The sequence below is a fragment of the Anabas testudineus genome, chromosome 3 (assembly GCF_900324465.2).
Source record: "Anabas testudineus chromosome 3, fAnaTes1.2, whole genome shotgun sequence".
In the NCBI taxonomy this organism is placed as follows: domain Eukaryota; kingdom Metazoa; phylum Chordata; class Actinopteri; order Anabantiformes; family Anabantidae; genus Anabas; species Anabas testudineus.
In genome coordinates, this window is record NC_046612.1 from 11,810,128 (window position 1) to 11,827,510 (window position 17,383).

The following is a 17,383-nucleotide window of genomic DNA, read 5'->3' on the forward strand; positions in this document are numbered from 1 at the left end:
CGTAAACTGAAGGCCTGAGTTTGAGTCCAGAGTCCTGTGTCAGATCAGTTTTAGGCAAATTGTTATTGCAAATACTGTATTTATAAAAAGTCCACGTTTGATTCAAACTACATTTAAGTGTGTTCATGTGTGTAGGTGTAAATGAAAACCTAAGCGAAGTTACACATTCAGACGTGTTTGTATGCTGGATGGGTGTCATAATTAACAACATAGAGAGGCTGACTTTATTTTTAATGAGTGGAGGAAATGAGAAACAGTACTGCAGCAACATACTGTACCATCCTATGTGACCACCCCCAGATAATAATTAGACTTTAAATATCTTTCTTATCTCTCCTTGCAGCATGCAACTTTATGTGTATTAAACTTATTACATGTGGTGTTTTGACACGGTCTGTCTTTAATTTTAATGTTTTCTGTATGGATCACTGTCTGCTGCTTAATCACTGCTTGTATTACATATATTAAAAGTGTACTACTATAAATCTGGGTCCTGCCACGAGCATGGGAACAGTTGCATGTGCAATTTCTAAGATAAACTGCCAAAATACTGTTGTTTAATGTGAAAAATATGTCAATTCAGTTGTGGTACATGCTCATTTTTGCCACCTGTTGTGAATCTTTCCAGGACATTACAGAATTTGAAAAACCTGGCAGCTGCAAAAATTCATGAAGTTTCAACAATGCAATACAACTAAATAAAACAGTTTGAACTTTGCTTTCATTGGAGAAAAAAAAAAAAGCTTCCTCAAGCCAAACTCTCTTCTTGTCTGTTGAGAGAAGTGTTTTTTCTTTTGTTTGGTTTTTTGTTTTTTTGTTTTTTAAGATAAGAAGCTACACAAATCATTGAGTGCAAACGCACTACATACAGTGATGAGAGTAATTTGAGGTGCGCCGAAGTGCTGAGGTTATCGCCCTTGGTCATAAAAAAGCAAAGATAAGGCTGCAAAGAGAAAAGAGAGATCATTGTCTATCTAAAATAGTAAAAAAAATAAATAAATAAAGATAAAAGTATATTGCTTTATTAAAGCACATTTAGGTGACCATAGATGCTTAAAGAAAATCTTTCTTCAGTTCTATAATCAAAAGAATGATCATAAAAATTCAGGAATTCTCTGGGTCAGATTATCTGGTACTGCTACGGAAAGTAAAAAAATAATATAGGTATACAGTATGTTTTGAAGACTTTACTGGAGCACAATTACTATAAGTAGATATATTGTGATCATTCCTCTGCATCAATAGAAGTGGTCACACTGTGATAGTGATAATATTCTGTGTCTGATCACCTGGGCCTACAAACACAACAAGGCAAAAGCTTGCAGATTGAAAGAATGTGAGAAAGAGTTAACTGAGAGAGGAGAGCTTCATCTGTCACATTGAAATGATTTGGCAACAAATCAGATGTGAATCTAACATCTGTGATTCACATGTTGTGTTGAAAACCCATCAACCAACCAACCAGCAAAGGGTGGAAACATGAGTCGAATTTGTTCCACCACCTCAAGCACAAACACCACCAATATGAGGAGATCATGGCAGATGTTACACAAAACAACAGCAACAAACTCCTTGAACTCAAGGAGGTTTTGTTTGTTTGCAGGTGGTGAATTTTTTGTCTGCCGTGACTTGTGACTGGTGATATTGTCGAATGGCTCTTTTTTATTCCTATCGTCATTTACAACACATATTGTTACCACAAAAACAGAGGGATGTAGTTTTAAGGCTGTATCACCAACCCCTACCAACCAAAGACAGACTGATCAAACAGACTAACTAACAGAGAGGACACTCACAACATGAATACATACAGCATCTCTCTCCTTCCTCTAAATCTAAGTTACCATAAAGAAATGGTGAGAACAGAAATTACCCGATTTTTAGTGGAACCATTTTATTCTGACTTCTTTTGATAGACCTGAAAAGCATTTTACGGACTAAATAGATCCATGCTGCTCAATGCAGGCCTCATAATTAAGATTTATTTGAGCCAATAAAATGAATTGATTTTGCTTATGAGCTATTATAACCTGATAGAATTGGGAAGAACATTTTGAGGAGACAAGTAAAGAGAGCCAAAGTAAAAAAAAGACCCTGCATAGAAGTAATGTCTGATATAGTTACAGATTAAAGGAAAACTTCAAACATGATGCAACTTCCAGAAGCAAGCACACAATGTATACAGTTCATTCTATGCTGCTTCTATTTACTGCCTCTACCCTGCAAAATGGGATGTCAAGTGTTCCTGCGCTTAATGCTCCTCTGCAATTGCTCTATTAGACTAAAGACATAACCTTGCAAACATTACAGAGTGACATCCTCCCACTGGTTTGTCCCTAATTGAAAAGTACCATTAATTTTTATTGTTTAGGACAAGACATTTACAGTACATTTGCATCAGAGGTTTACAACTAATGAGCAGAGACTCGAGAGAAGAGCACAGAAATCAACTCGCATTATTCAGCGTGGTCTTATTTAATTTCATCTGCCCTGACCTGCTCGTAAGTTAAAACACCCATTTATTGCAATTTTCTCACTGAGGTGATGTGTTTAAGTGGCACTAACCCTTTGCCTAAAACCACACACCACTCGAATAGATAAACGGAGGTGCCATAAAGAATATTGCATTTGTGTATATAGTAATAACAAGGAAATGTGCTTCACTCCACCAAATGCAGTAATGTAAATTATGGTTGAATGTGTAGTTCCAGACTTCTCAACACTATGTTGATCATAAAAAGCCTATTTAGTATTCTTATTTTTAATTTACATGATTAAGTTGAGGTCTGACAAATATGACAACTGTTGATAATGCTCATCAGCAGTCTGTGTACAGGAAGGCAGTGAAAATGACAGCGAGAGGCTTAAACGTTACACAAAAATAAGGAAGTTTCAAGGGAAATAAATTAATATTTAATGGGAAAAACTGAGTGAATACAGTTTTATGCTGTGTCCTTTTTAATGTTTAATGCTGATCCAGATGCTGCTGCTCTTACGTGAGATGAAACATGATGCCACATGGCTGTGTTAATAAGATGACAAATCCGTGCGCACATACTCTATGCATACACATAAACTCGGTGACACACAGCTGCAGTAGAGACTCGGTCCGACAACAAAACCCACCAGTCAAGCTGCTCGTCCAACCTCCGCTGGGACGGGAAAAAATCAGGGAAGAAAAGAGCTGAGAGAACGGATTTAAACCACGCGAAAGGTTTGATTTTAGTCAAACGTTCCGTGCCTTTCTCACCAAGATCTAAAATGCATTACCCATGAGAAGTAACAAACCAGACAGTCAGCATGCTGCAACGCAGAAGCACTTTTGCATGCCTCCTTGTATGATAAGAGGTGTGTTTCCTGATTACCTTACAACAAAATGCTGTGTTTGATCATGTGCAAACTCTGGGTAATTACCCGAACAGAAAAGTACAGTTTGCTGGTGGATCCTTGCCTTGCCCTCTCCAGAGAACACCTGCTTGACTGTCTGTCTACCTGTTTGCCATTAAGATCTGCCTCCATTATTCAACACGTTGACGGTAGGGAGCAAGGGTGCACCGGTGTGTAGGGGGATCTTGTGTACCTTGAGAGGAGCAGCATGGAGTTGTGACAGGTAGATAACACCTGGATGAATAATTCAAATTGGCGTAAGCTAGCTGAGCCAGTGACAAGACCAGAAAGAAAATACAAGACATGTAAATAAATCATCAGAGAAGGGACTAATAGACCAAGCACAGGAGAGGACAAGACTGATAACATCTATGGCTACCTCCTGCTCTGGCTTTAATCATTCCTACAACCCTGTACATGAATATTCCACATGTTGTCAGCCATACTAATGTGCAAGGATGCAACTATATGGTGTCTTCTCATACAGCATTACCACTAGGAATAGTAGCTCACCAGAACCCAAAACATCATTACAACCTGGGGGACACGAGACACTACTTATGTAGCCCGTTAGAGAGGGAACCTATTATTGTATTTGGTTCATAGTTCTAACGACTGAATTATTTTGAGACGATGGATCATGATAATACAATGTTTAGCACAGACATACAGCCAAGAACAGACACTTGTAAAGTAAAAACGAATGTCCAGTGGCAAGAAAAAGTATGTGAACCTTTTGGAGTTTTGTGGTTTTCTACATAACTTTGTCAAAAAAACATGATCTGATCTTCATCTTAGTCAAGAGTATTTACAAATATGATGTGCCTGAAATAATAACACCACAACACAATAATTCTGATCTTTCATGCCTTTATTTAGAATAATTCCTTGCAGAACTGCTTTAACTCTGTCATATTCTTTCTCTATTGGGTTGAGGTGTGGGCTCTGACTTGGCCACAATTTTTCTGAAGCCATTCTGTTGTGTGTTTTGGGTCATTTTTCTGTTGCATCACCCACTTGTACAGAGTTTCAGCTGATGTACAGACATTCTCACATTATCCTGAAGAATTTTTTGAGAATTCATCTTTCCCCCCAATCACTGCAAGCTGGCCAGGCCTTGATTTTACCTACTGTAGACTTATGAACACAGATGTTAGCCAGTTCCAGTGATGTCTTTGAATCTTTGTCTGTCACTGGGGTTGTTTCTTTACCTCATTGATGAGTGTTTGTTGTGCTCTTGGGGTAATTTTGACTGGCCGCCCACTTCTTGGTAGAGTAGCCACAGAGTCACAAAGTGTCTCCATTTGTAGATTGTTTGCCGAACTGTAGACTGGTAAATTTCTAAAGTCTTTGAAATCACTTTGTAACCCTTTCAAGCTTTATGTAAATCATCCATTCTTGATTGTAGATCCTCTGAAAGCTTCTCTTGGCGAGGCATGGTTCACATAAGAGTATTCTTCTTGTGCGGAGCAAACTCAAAACCTTTGAGTGTATTTTGTTAGTCAAAGTAGCTCTAGTTCACACCTACAAACTAATCTTCTTACCTTTTTCTAACAACTGACTTCAATTAGCTTTTTGGAGGTCATTATTCAAAGGGTTCATACTTTTTACACAAGCACTGAGAGGTTTTTATGGTTGTTCTCAATAAACACATTTTTTTGTGTGTTATTCCTTTCAGCGCATTGGATTTGTTAATACTCTTGACTTGACTCTGTTGTTAAAACTCTTGAGTAAGTTGAAAATGAGATCACGGTTTATGACAAATGAATGCTGAAAATCATACAATTCCAAAAGGTTCACAGACTTTTTCTTGCCACTGTATAGTAAGGTACAGCAGAATAAGATGAAGTAAAGTATGTAAAAAGTAATGAGTCTGACCTGATCTCTGTGTACCAAAAGTGAGAGCAACTCTGGTGAGTAATTCTGGTTTTGCATATTGGTCCTCATCAGCCAGCACCCAGAAACAGCTCTCTGACATCTCCTGGGGACGAATCTGTAAACACGCATGCACAGTTGAGCACATTTAATTGCCACATGGTTATGTATTTTATAGATTAGACAGGCTAAAGGGGGAATTTCAGTATGAAGGAAATGAATTGTTTTAATCAGATATGTAGGGTCCCAAGCAGGTTCCAAATGAAGGTGCTGCAAAATAGTACTGTCCAATCCCAAGGTATATGACAAATTGAAGCAAATGAGAAATCTTTTTTTGCAATTCCTTATCAGGTTCAATATTTCAGATGTAAACAGCAGCTGACATTAATGTTGATTTTAATAAAATCTTTGTTTTTAATTATATTCTACTCACAACATCCACAGTCTAAAGACATTCAACATGGTAATCCATCTGAGAGTAGTGAGACAAAGTGTTGGGTGAAAAAAAAAGAGGAAAGGTGTCTTCAACAGGAGGACAACACTGATAATAAATAAGTTTACTGCTTTACCATACGTAACACATTGACATACAGGACTGTCCTGGTATTTCCCAAAAAAGAAAATAGAGCTTTAAACTTAATTCAAGCTACTTTAAGCTATGTCAACACATCCTGTAACGTGAAAGGGTTTCTAGTACTGCCGATGCCTTGAAGAAAGCCTTGTCACTGCCAACATCAAACCTACAAGGGAACTAGGAAACTGAACAATATGTTGTTCTAAAGACCAAAGCCAGCCTGAAATGTACAAGGAATACTGGGATTAACACTGGAGACAAGGAATTTGTGACACTGATGGACTGTCCAAGCGGTCCTGTATATCTAAGACGAGTCAACTGTTGGTAACTTGATAAAAAGAAAGTTCAGTTTGCTGTTTCTGGGTTGTGTACAGGTCCGTTAGGTTGGTCAGCCACTGAACTCTAATCATCAAAATGTTTATTCACCGATTTCTAAAACAGAACCACTCAGTGAGAGTTGGAAGTTTGAGTTTGAAATCTTATTAGTGAAGAAGTTTCGGAACAGCTTTGTCTCAAACACAGCCAGATGTGGACGTCTCATACAGCTGTGCCATAAAACAGGTCCTCCTCATGTCCTACTAAAACATATCAGGCATATGGTTTAGTTTGCCCAACACCTGCACCACTGTACAGCTGACAATAAATTATTAATCAAACCACAAACCAATATCACTTGTATGTGAACCAATATTGCTCTACTGGGAACAACATCTGTACAGTTGCCACTGAGGCAGCTCTGACAATAGCTGCTGATTATCTGTTATTACTAGTTAATTATTACTGGCTTGGCACAAAGGTAGAAAGTTGTTGTTTAAAAAACATCTGCACTGTTCGAGCGTTGCCAGTGAACATCAGAAACAAAGTTAAGAGAAAAGAAAAGGGCCACTAAAAATATCTGGCCTAAATTTTCAGTTTTATGATCCAAAACTTTGTGTTGACTATAAGTCAGCACAGTGGGAATACAACTCTAAAACATGTGCAGGAATCTGTTATTCTACCAGTTATCAGTCAGAACACATGCATCTAAAATAGCATCCCCTGGCAATGAACCGTTTGACCCAGCAGTGTGTTGGACTGCACTGTATTGATTTTCCTCATATACTTCTACTTATTAAAACGGGGCTTATTATGCAGTATATTAAAAACCTTACCTTGGACCAGTTGAAGCGCTTTACAGCGGTCTCAAGCTTGAATTCCTTCTTAGGCCTGAGGCCATAAGGCAGTGCTTGGTGAGGGGGAGAGCCTAGAGCACCACCAAACCCCGGAGGGGGTGGAGGGGGGGCACCAAATGGAGGAGGCACTCCAGGGGGAGGAGGTGGTGCAGGACAGCCAGGTAAGGGAGGCGCAGGAGGTGGAGGAGGGGGAGCCGGAACCCCAGGCACCAGAGCAGGGGGTGGAGGCCCTGAAGGGAATGTTGAGGAGGAGGATGCCTGTCCACTATGGGCCGCAGACAGACTAATAGGTACAGCTCCAAACTGGATAGACAGGGAGAAGAGGAAATGTACATAGAACATGCTGTACACGTAATACCAACATATTAGAGTGTTTTTAGTTTCAGTGTTACTGATTATATGAGGAATTCTTCTTCCTTTCATTTAGGCAAATATTACTTTATTGCAGCATATTTAGCTTATTACTGTTATGATGGGGTTTTTTTTTTAAGTGTTTAGAGCAGTGCTCAAAAAACCCCATATAAATAAAATAAACATTGAATTCACATTTCAAGGGGGAATAAATTCTGAAAATGGTCCAGACCATCAACAGCAAGTGTGCAGCACAGTGAGCTTTCCTGTCTAATACCACTGTGCTACGGATAACGGAGGCGTGTTCTCTCAACCATCCAGAGGCCAAATGCTCAAAAACAGTTCATTCTGTCTAGAACATACCCACAATGATTAGTTTTTTCCAAAGCTAAAAATCTAATGTTATAACCAGGCCTACAATGCTTTGTGAATTGTATCATACGGAGCAAATGGCTTATTGATCCATGCACCAATTTTAGATTAAAGACACACACTAAAGGTCAGCCCTGGGCCCTTTCTCTGCCACTGTCTCAAGAGGAAAGAACACCTTTGCCGAATTAACAAGTATGTGCGTGTGTTGGCAAGAGTTAGATTGACACAGACAAAGTTAGACAAAGGCGCGTGCGTGTGTGTGTGTATGTGTGTGTGTGTGTGTGTGTGTGTGTGTGTCCACACCGGCTAAATGTGCCACCATCATTTGAAGCAAGGTACTCTTTGAGTATTCATTCTGTGTTTGCTCTCTCAAATTGAAAAATTATCGGGGAAAAATAAAAAGGAAGTTCTCTTCCCCTCTCCGAGTGTGTAGTTATCTTGCAATTTCAGGGCGTGGGAGCAACTCTCTAGAGTGTAAGGGGGGTTGATGAGAGGCCCAGTAGTGAAAGCTGAAGGGGGTTGTCAGAATAAATTGCTTTTAGAACAATTTCCTCTTATGGGATAGAGATCAGAGAATTAGAAATGGCCAACATGGAGGACTGGTCAGTGTTCTCATTAGACTTTGTGTCAGCTAGCCAGCAGAGCAGCCTCCATGTCAAACCAAACTGCAGGCTCCAGTGAATAAAACCTCCACCCCATCCCTGTCCCGCTCATCTCAAAATGGAAAGTTACAGAAAAAAAGTTCTATGCTTGATTTAGGGGCATTGTCGAGAATTCAATCTAGTGCTTATGAGGTGAGGTACTGTACCTGTGACCTGAAGGCCTGCAGCTCTGCTTGGAGTTCAGCTATTTTTTCTTCACATTTAACCAGCTGAGCTTGTGCCTCCTGTCTGCTTAAAAACTCCTCGTCAAACTGAAAGGAGAACACATTTGCAAATTAAGCACAAGCAAACACTGATACTGAATTCGTGTAACTAGAAATTAACGGGATTTGTTAAAGTTGTTTAAGTCAAATGGTATATTTATTTTACACAATTAACATTCATTTTACCTTGATTACCTTCATTTACTGATTAAATCTCAACCATTTGCCAAACACCCGTTCATTAATAAAAACATTTAAGTACCATACACTCATGCCAATCAGCGAGCTCATCCATCTAATCAGGATCTACAACCTGCTGCTACCCTGACTTCAAATAATCATAACAGCCAATTTCACTTCATGCATTTCATCAAGTGACAAAAATGAAAAACTGCAGTTTTTTTGTTTTAACTCATGTTGGTACAAAACGTTTACAAATTTGTCACCTATACTATGAACATAAAAGCATTGAGATAAATATAGCAGCTTAAGCTACAGCAAACATTAAACAGTAGACAGTAAAGTTAATATGTACAGTACCCTCAATGACACGAGACATAAAACAGGTTTTTTCTATACAGATTCTAGGACATACACTGTATGTACTATTGGTATTAACAAGTACACTTTACCTTGCACTACAAAGACTGTTTTCACAGATTTTCATATGGCATTTGAGCATTTTAAGGTAATTGATTGAGTCCTTATTTTATAGCAAGATGTCATATTCCATAAGGTTCACTTAGAAAAGAACTATTTTGTTGTTTTTGAAAAGGAATCAGAGAGCCATTTAAATACGTCATTGATGACTGTGAATCTATAGTATATTCAGATCTCAAGTTGTTGTTTTTGCTTTGCTTCACAGGGTTAATGTTTTTTATTTAAACAGATGTTATTATATGGAACATCTCCGAGTGAGTGCCAACATGCCTTAGTGGGCTTTGTTTTGGCCAGGTGGTCTAGAGGATATGTGGTGGGATTAAAAACTAGGTTGTTTTTTGTCAATACTTGCCTTCTGTGCCAGTTCTGAAGATCTTTGTTCATATTCCTCAATTCGAGCTTTATCCACACACACCTCTGGAAACAAGAAAACACAACGGAAATAATTTATACCCTATTGAAGAATCTGTAAGGTTAAGTATCTGCAAGGAATGTGTAACTTGCCTAAGAGGTGGCTGAAATCAACATCGAGGCGCTTGCGGTAACTGAAGTCTGGGTCAGTGCCACTACGGTGAAGCACAATCTGAGACACACACTCTTCAATGATCTTAAAGTACTGGGGCCTAAGAATAAAAGTAATGAAAAATGTAAGTCATAATTATCTGTTGTGTGTACACATTTCTTAAACACACACTTCTTGTAAAAGGAACTGAACTATCTGGAAGACAAGCAGCAGAGGTGTCGAGATGTCAGGGAAATATGCTAAAGGCCCAACAACCTCTACAGTTATGCATCTGCAAACATTCAGAGCAAAGTATAAGAGATGATTACGGGTAAAACTTGATACAGAAATGTATAATTTTACATTTCAACAACCTCAATTAAGCTGCTGAAAGGGGGAATCACATCCATGTTGAATTCTTACAGTAGGCAGTACACTCGCAGCTATTTAAGAAGAAAATGGTGGACACAACACTGGCTGGCAAAGGAAATAAAAAGCAGGAAGTGAGTGAATGAACAAGACACAAACATTGGGGCTGAACAGAGAACAGAGTTGGAGGAACTGTGTTCTCAGTTACACTGTATGTATGATTTTTATTTAATTGAAAGAAGTTGTTTTCAGGATGTAAAAAAAGGCTAACAGTGAGTCTGAATGAAGATGAAAAAATATATATATAAATATGTATATATCCATCACTGTATATTCTTAACATCAAGGACACCAACAATTATATAACTAAAGATCATTGCATCCGTAAGGCGGAAGAATACAGTTTAAAGGATGAGATACGATGCTTTACGGTATGTGCCAATGGAAAAAAAACGAATGAGTATAAAAAGTCCTGAAGTAAACTTCCAAATATAGTCCAAAGAAACACTTGAAGCTCATTTCTAAACAGTCTGAAGAGATGCACCATATGGTATGAGAGTGAGGGGGAAAATATGCAATCACTCACATGCCATTAAACTACACATTTTTACTTTAAGATTATATAGTATGTACAAAAGTATGTTTGAGAGTTTGCTTTGGGAAGATAAGTCTATAGATAGAAGTAGAGACTTATAACAAGTCATGTCCCATCTTCAACCTCAAAACTTTTAAAAATGCGAAACATTGCTGTGAACGCATACATATTTTCCAAGTGCATATCTACTGTGCATCCATCTCTGTGTAGTCCAAAATCTTAAAGTCATAGAGAAGACAGTTTGATATTTTTGTTTTATGTATCATATTTAGAAAATACACAGCTTCATGATGTACTTGTGTCATAAAGCTGAATGTAGTGTTGTGTTACAATAGTGAAGTGAAAAATGCGTTTTGGGTTTTTCGTTCTTCATAATAATGAATGAAGTAATGCAGTTTCAAGTCTCTACAGTTGTTAAGGTATTATCGGTTAATGTGTGTTTTTGTGCATGCAGTAAATACTCTGCTCACAAAACAGATGGGACAAGTACCGGCAGTCATAAAGACACATCATAGTCATTTCAAAGGATGAAAATGAATCCAACAGACTGACGCAGAGTGACACTTTAGGTGTTGTTTTTGGGTGGGGGAAAAACTACAGGTGACGCATTTCATATTCTTCAGATTACAGCTCCATCTTTTGATCAAGATAAGGTTTAACTCATGCCCAGCTGTGAGTGAACTGACATAAAATAAGCCTTTGAAAAGTACCATTAATGGGAGACGAGAAACACTCTGGAGTCATGGATGCTGTAGATGGGTAGGAGATGAAAGAGACAGCATTCTCTTTGTTAGCCAATGTCATTGAGAGGGTTTAAGGCAGAAAGAGCGAGCCCCCCACCAACATAAGCTCTTCACCTGTGTTGTGAACCAGTGTCTTCAAAAGGTGCTTCTGTGCACATTTGTCTAAGCTGTGAGATGTCATTATTATTATCACAAAGAGCATAAGTCACATTACTGTAAACATCTGACCAGAGAGCCGTGGTCTATGAAGAAAAAGAATACAGCTAATGAATAGGACTAAGAAGACTGAGTAAGAGACATAAAAGGGAGATACTGAGGGTAAAGGACATAATGAAGGAAATAAAAAAAGGAAAATAAGAGGGAAAAATTGTGGCTTTATTACAATACAAGTAATTAAAGTTCTGTGTATATGTGTGCTGCCTATTTTACCTGATCAAGTAGTCGTTCCGTATAAGCATCAGGTGCTGCAGTATAGAGAGAAAATAAAGCTCCGCACTGCTGTCCTTCACCATGTTCTGCACAATGCTGAAAACATCCCCCGCATCAGTGCAGAAAGTCAAGGACTCACATGTAAACAAAACCTCTGATGCTACTGAAATGAAAATAAAATTAAACAACCATATTTTTTTTTCACACTGTTTTGTGATCTATCATCTTGTCAGAAATAACTCTTTGATTTTTCTTTTCCAATGTAAGGTATTGTAGCCAAATCTATAAGAAACAGACACAGAATGAATTCTTAGAGTCACAGCCCTCTGTTTATAATAGTGAAAAGGATATTCTAATTCACTCTTGATGTCTTCCAGCCTGTGAGAGAACTCTATCATGTCTTCTTCTTTATGCTCCTCAAATACCTTTAGCTGGATGTCAAGGGCCTCATTCCTGATGGTTGCCAGTTGCTACAGATGGATTAAGGCGGAAAAGGAATAGAGTGTAAAATAAAATGTAATGAGATAAAGCAAAATAAATCAGAGAGAAAAACTTACTCTGATATCGCCAACAACAGCAAGGCATCAAGCTCAACTAAAGACAAGCAGCTCATTCTAAACAATATTATTCATCATGATATACAGGTGTGGGTACCAGCTCCTCATTTTAATTTATTTGTTTCCTTGGCAGCTACAGAAGCATTGTTTACAAGATAAACATGTTAGGTAGATGGTATAAAAGCCAGTAGAAAGATTATTAGCCAAGGCACTACTTTATTGGTTTCTGGGCGCTGGCGCAGACAGAGTACGTGCAAACCCCCCTCTGTGTTTCATAAATGATTTGCTGGAGCAAATCTACAATATTTCACTGAAGTGGACAACTCATTTAAATATTAATACAAGGTAAGTGTGATTTTATATTGTGTGTGCGTGTGTGTGTGTGTTAAGTTGTGCTTACCGGCAATATCTCTTTCAGGCCACAGCGCATAAATTCATTTCTGATGTGCAGCCTGAAGTCCAGCTCATCAGGAGATGTTACTAGTGCATTGATGAGCTGCATGCATGCCACCTGCAACATGAAAGGCACACAGAACAAAGGGAGAGACAGAAGGAGAGAAAGAAGAGTGAGAGAGAGAACGAGAGAAAGAGACGACAGACTACTTCTTCCAAAAGTTGATGAAAAACACGGCGGCATGAATTCTAAATGAGTTATGTCCCTTGGAAGCAGAGGACCATAACTAATGCATGTCTATTTTCTCCAGTCGCCAACTAGGGGGGATGATTTTAATATTAATGCAACAACTGCAGACCCATACACACAAAACTAACAGTCAATTTAAGGGCAAACTCGCTCTTTTGGAAGTTGTTTTGCACTCCCCTCTGAGTTTGGTTTACTGCACAGGGACTGCTGCATCCTGTGACAGACAGAAAAATCAATTATTGATCAGTAAAGTAATCCACTCATGTGTGAAAAGATGGTAAGGCAATGCAAGAGCATGGGAAGGATATTCAGATGTTTTAAGGTTCACTGTCAAATTGATAGCAGGGTCTTATTTTTTGTCATGGCACTCAAGCTTGGTAATTACCAGTTTTGAAAGTACTATTTTAATATCGTAATAGCTAGGCAGCCGACGTTATAAAGTGGCACAAAACTTTTGTATTGGCATGTGAAAGTCACAACATTGTAATATTAAAATATAATAATTTCTGTGACTTATATGACACCCTACCTCCCACATATCCTTTGGTTTTAATTTTAGTAAAATTAATGTTACATAAAGCGAGATTTGAAAACTGGTGAACATACAGAGTTAATATCATTACAATGCTATATATCTTTTTCATTAGTGAAAGGTGACAATGTACCATAGACGCCAGGTTACAGTAATATTTAAAACATGTATTTACAGTAGCCTCAGCTTTCCATTCAGATAACACAGAAGGTAATTATAAATACATTATATTAAAATGAAAATTCAGGCATCTTTAATTTTTGTAATCTCATAGGTGTCTATTTACTATACTTATTAGCTAAATGCACACTTTTCCTAAGCCAAAGGATGCCTGGGGAGACTGTGCATCTGTGTAGAAGGACAAAAAGCCTTTGGCCACACATTGCCATGATTAGACATTTAATAATGCATAGGGTTAAACAGGATATGTGCTGTGTATTTTGAAGAAGGAAATAATAACAAAGCATCAATAAAACACAATTAAGACCTTATTAACCTTCCGGTACATCTGGATTATGTCTGTATAGACATAGATGAGAGTTATATATGAAGGAAACTCCAAGCATTCAGTGCACGGAAATACATTTTTTGTTTTTGCATTTTCCATATTCTTCCCCATTAGTATTTTCCTCTACTACGCTTTCCATAGCTTCCATAAACCTTTTTAGTGTCCCTACAGTTTTGCACCTTTTAAATGTGCAGTACAGCAAACTCAATGCAAATCCTGCAAAATATGAAAGAGAGCAAAAAAAGATATCTTTTAATGAAGTCATGACTGGTTATTGCGTGGGAGGACAAAATAACCAAAGGAGATGATTGTGTGCGGTGTGTGTGTGGTGTTTGTGTGTGTGTGTGTGTGTGGCAGGTATTGCATGAATGAGCACCCTCTTCACATCCTTCAATTACCAATTAAAATGTAGACAACACATCTGAATCATAACTTAACATAACTGTGACACAAACTGATGCAGTGACTGTTTAAAACAGCCCCAAATGCTAATGTCTTGAGTATATGAGGAAGAAGAGGATACAACTGAAGGGAGTGTAGAAAATGGTGAAACTGGTTTGTACCTGTCCATGCATACTGTTGGGTTAAAGAACATGTATATGTTAGATTCATCTGTGGTTTTATTGAGATTTGTTTCCCTTTTTTCACCTTCCAGCTGTTTTTTTTTTACTGTACATATAGACTTAATAGTCCAACATGAATGAACTAAAGAAATTATTAAAAATAGTATTTTATGGTCAACTTCTCACAGTCATTCCATTCGTCATTTGAGAGAAACATGAGAGAAACAAGGTCTCAGTAGCTGGACATTCTCTTACTTGTAACTGAACAGAGCGGTCTCGTAGTCCTTGAACAATGGGACTGAACCTCTCTATGGCTTTCCATTCCCCTGCTGTGGTGATGGCTTCAAGGACCTTCTCCAAACTGCATGAGAACATGAAATGCACGGGGGAACAAGTGAAAGGAAAAAAATGAAGAAATATATTAATTTAAAAAGGAATTTTGACTATTAGATGTCTCCTATTCTATTGTATCCTAACTATAGGTTGCTTTTCATATCAATTTTCCAGGTGATATCACATCGTGTTAAACACAACAAAAGACCTGAGGGGGGGTTTGGATTCAAAATCAAAGACTGAACTGGACATTCATTCAATAATGATTTCAATGTTTAATTAATTTCAGTAAGAAAACTAATAAAATTGTAACATTTTTAATAAAGCGTATCCTAAAACAGCAATCCTGCAAAATGTGACACTGATCCTCAAAAAAGAATATACAGTATTACAGGAAATCCTGGCAATGTTCTGTAAGACATGTCTTTTGCTTTTAAATGACAATAAATAAGAAATTCTAGACATATATAAGAAATAATAATAATATATAAGATATATGTGTAGAAATAATGAAAGAAGCCAGAACATACGTGTTCTCTTCGCCCACAATGCAGATGGCTGACAGAAGCTTCACCACGTCGGTCATCATGGCCGACTGGGTGGGATCAATGGCTCTTGCCAGTAGAGCAAGACATTTCTCTTCCCCTAGGATTCGGTCCAAGCCATACTGTCATAAGCACAAAACATGATTAACTTTGATATGATATGTGGTAATTCTACCATTTGCAACAGAAGAATTATGTGAGACATTAAAATCTAATACTGTATTGTATTAGCTTCTCTGTAATCCATTGCACACTACTAAATATGTAACGTCTGGCCCGTTTAACTGATTGTTAAATGGAAAGATTCATATTACATTGATTAAGATAATTCTGCTAAGTTGTATTCTATGAGTTATACTAAATCCAACAAAAACAAGAAAAAAAAATCTTGCTAAAATACTATTATTACAAAAACAAAAAATCTATATTGTATTTGCATTTGTCAATACAATGACTGCATGTGGTAGCAACAGCAAATGTTGAACAGTTTCAACAACATGGTAGTGGGATTTACTATTGTTCATTTTATCAGAGGAGATCAATTAAATTACTTAGTTAAATTGAGGTAAAAATTATACATTAAAATGAATTCACTCTTTGTTCAGCATAAAAGACACTTTTTAGGGGGATTTTTATAAAACAAGGTGTAAAAAAAAAAAAAAAAAGAGTAATGTTTCTTTCTTTCCTCAGAAAAGTGCTTTTGTAGAACTGGTAATAATACCAACATTACTGAGCACTGTAGTCATATTATCTGAAGTACACAGGTAGCCACATGGTTATTTCAAATGCCATGTAACAGCAATCTTCCTATTTTGAGTCCCTCTGGGAACCTTTGTAGCATGTCATACCTCCTCTAGTGTGCCTCTCCACTGTCAGCCTTTCAAATTAAGGCAAAAATGCCCCCCCAAATGAAAAAAAATGTTATTTCCATTGCAGGTGTTGTTAAATGTTTTATACACTAGCTCGGAATTCAGATTTTGTATTTTTATCCGAATACTTACTTTAAAGGACATATTGCAGTTCTATTCACTTTTCACTTTCACATTTGCTAACTGTTTATACAATCAACAGCTACACAAAGCATGCTTTGTGACAGGAGCATGAAAATGGAACTCGTGTACACTGTATCAAATGTATTCATATACAGATTTTATAGCAGTAAGCGTCTATACTTAAAAAAAAAAAAAAAAAAAAAAACAAGCAGCTATTCTAAACATTAGTACCATAAGTTACTTACAGTAATATAATATATATTTGATCTCAGCAAACACTTGAGATCAAATATATAGTGAGGAAAAGGTTATTCGTAAAGTTAAGTTGTTCAGTGGGTGGTTTCCCAACATACAGTAACTTTTAGTGTTAGATTAGTATGCCACTGGTGACAGATGATAGCAAATATGCAACTGTGTGACTTGACACAGGAAGGCAGAAGAATAAGAGGCTGCACTGACAGCTGGCAGAGAACACCTGTCTTCTTGGCATTGTGTGTACATCCCATCCCAAGATGCCTCTTCAGCCAGGGAAAGGTCTGGGCTGACAGAGAGGCCTACGGGTAAATGCTGGCGTTTGGCGCCTGTTGAGACGCAGTATTACATGAGACCTTACACCACACTATGTGCCAATGTGGCTGGGTATCTGTCTCCACTGGGTTTTAGCTCCACGTGGCGAGATTGTTTTTCCTCTATAGCTACCATAGACTAGACTGATAGTGCACACTGAGAGAATGTTGAATCAGCGCACTTAAAAATAAGAATAGTGCAATATCATATTATTTTGTTTAATAATATCATTATATTTAAATTGTATTT

General features: G+C 37.6%; 1 protein-coding gene across 3 annotated transcripts in view; it reads right to left on the minus strand.

Annotated features, from left to right (window-relative positions):
* LOC113174893 (protein diaphanous homolog 3-like) overlaps positions 1 to 17,383 on the minus strand; it is a 129,983-nt gene that overhangs the window by 87,946 nt on the left and 24,654 nt on the right. For all 3 annotated transcript variants that reach the window (XM_026379085.1, XM_026379084.1, XM_026379086.1), the window contains 10 exons: positions 15,561 to 15,697; positions 14,953 to 15,058; positions 12,852 to 12,962; positions 12,246 to 12,364; positions 11,895 to 12,011; positions 9,761 to 9,879; positions 9,609 to 9,673; positions 8,540 to 8,644; positions 6,988 to 7,311; positions 5,266 to 5,380 (listed from right to left, as the gene is read on the minus strand). In XM_026379085.1, coding sequence (XP_026234870.1) covers positions 5,266 to 5,380; positions 6,988 to 7,311; positions 8,540 to 8,644; positions 9,609 to 9,673; positions 9,761 to 9,879; positions 11,895 to 12,011; positions 12,246 to 12,364; positions 12,852 to 12,962; positions 14,953 to 15,058; positions 15,561 to 15,697 — 1,318 coding nt within the window. The remainder of the gene's footprint in view (positions 1 to 5,265; positions 5,381 to 6,987; positions 7,312 to 8,539; positions 8,645 to 9,608; positions 9,674 to 9,760; positions 9,880 to 11,894; positions 12,012 to 12,245; positions 12,365 to 12,851; positions 12,963 to 14,952; positions 15,059 to 15,560; positions 15,698 to 17,383) is intronic.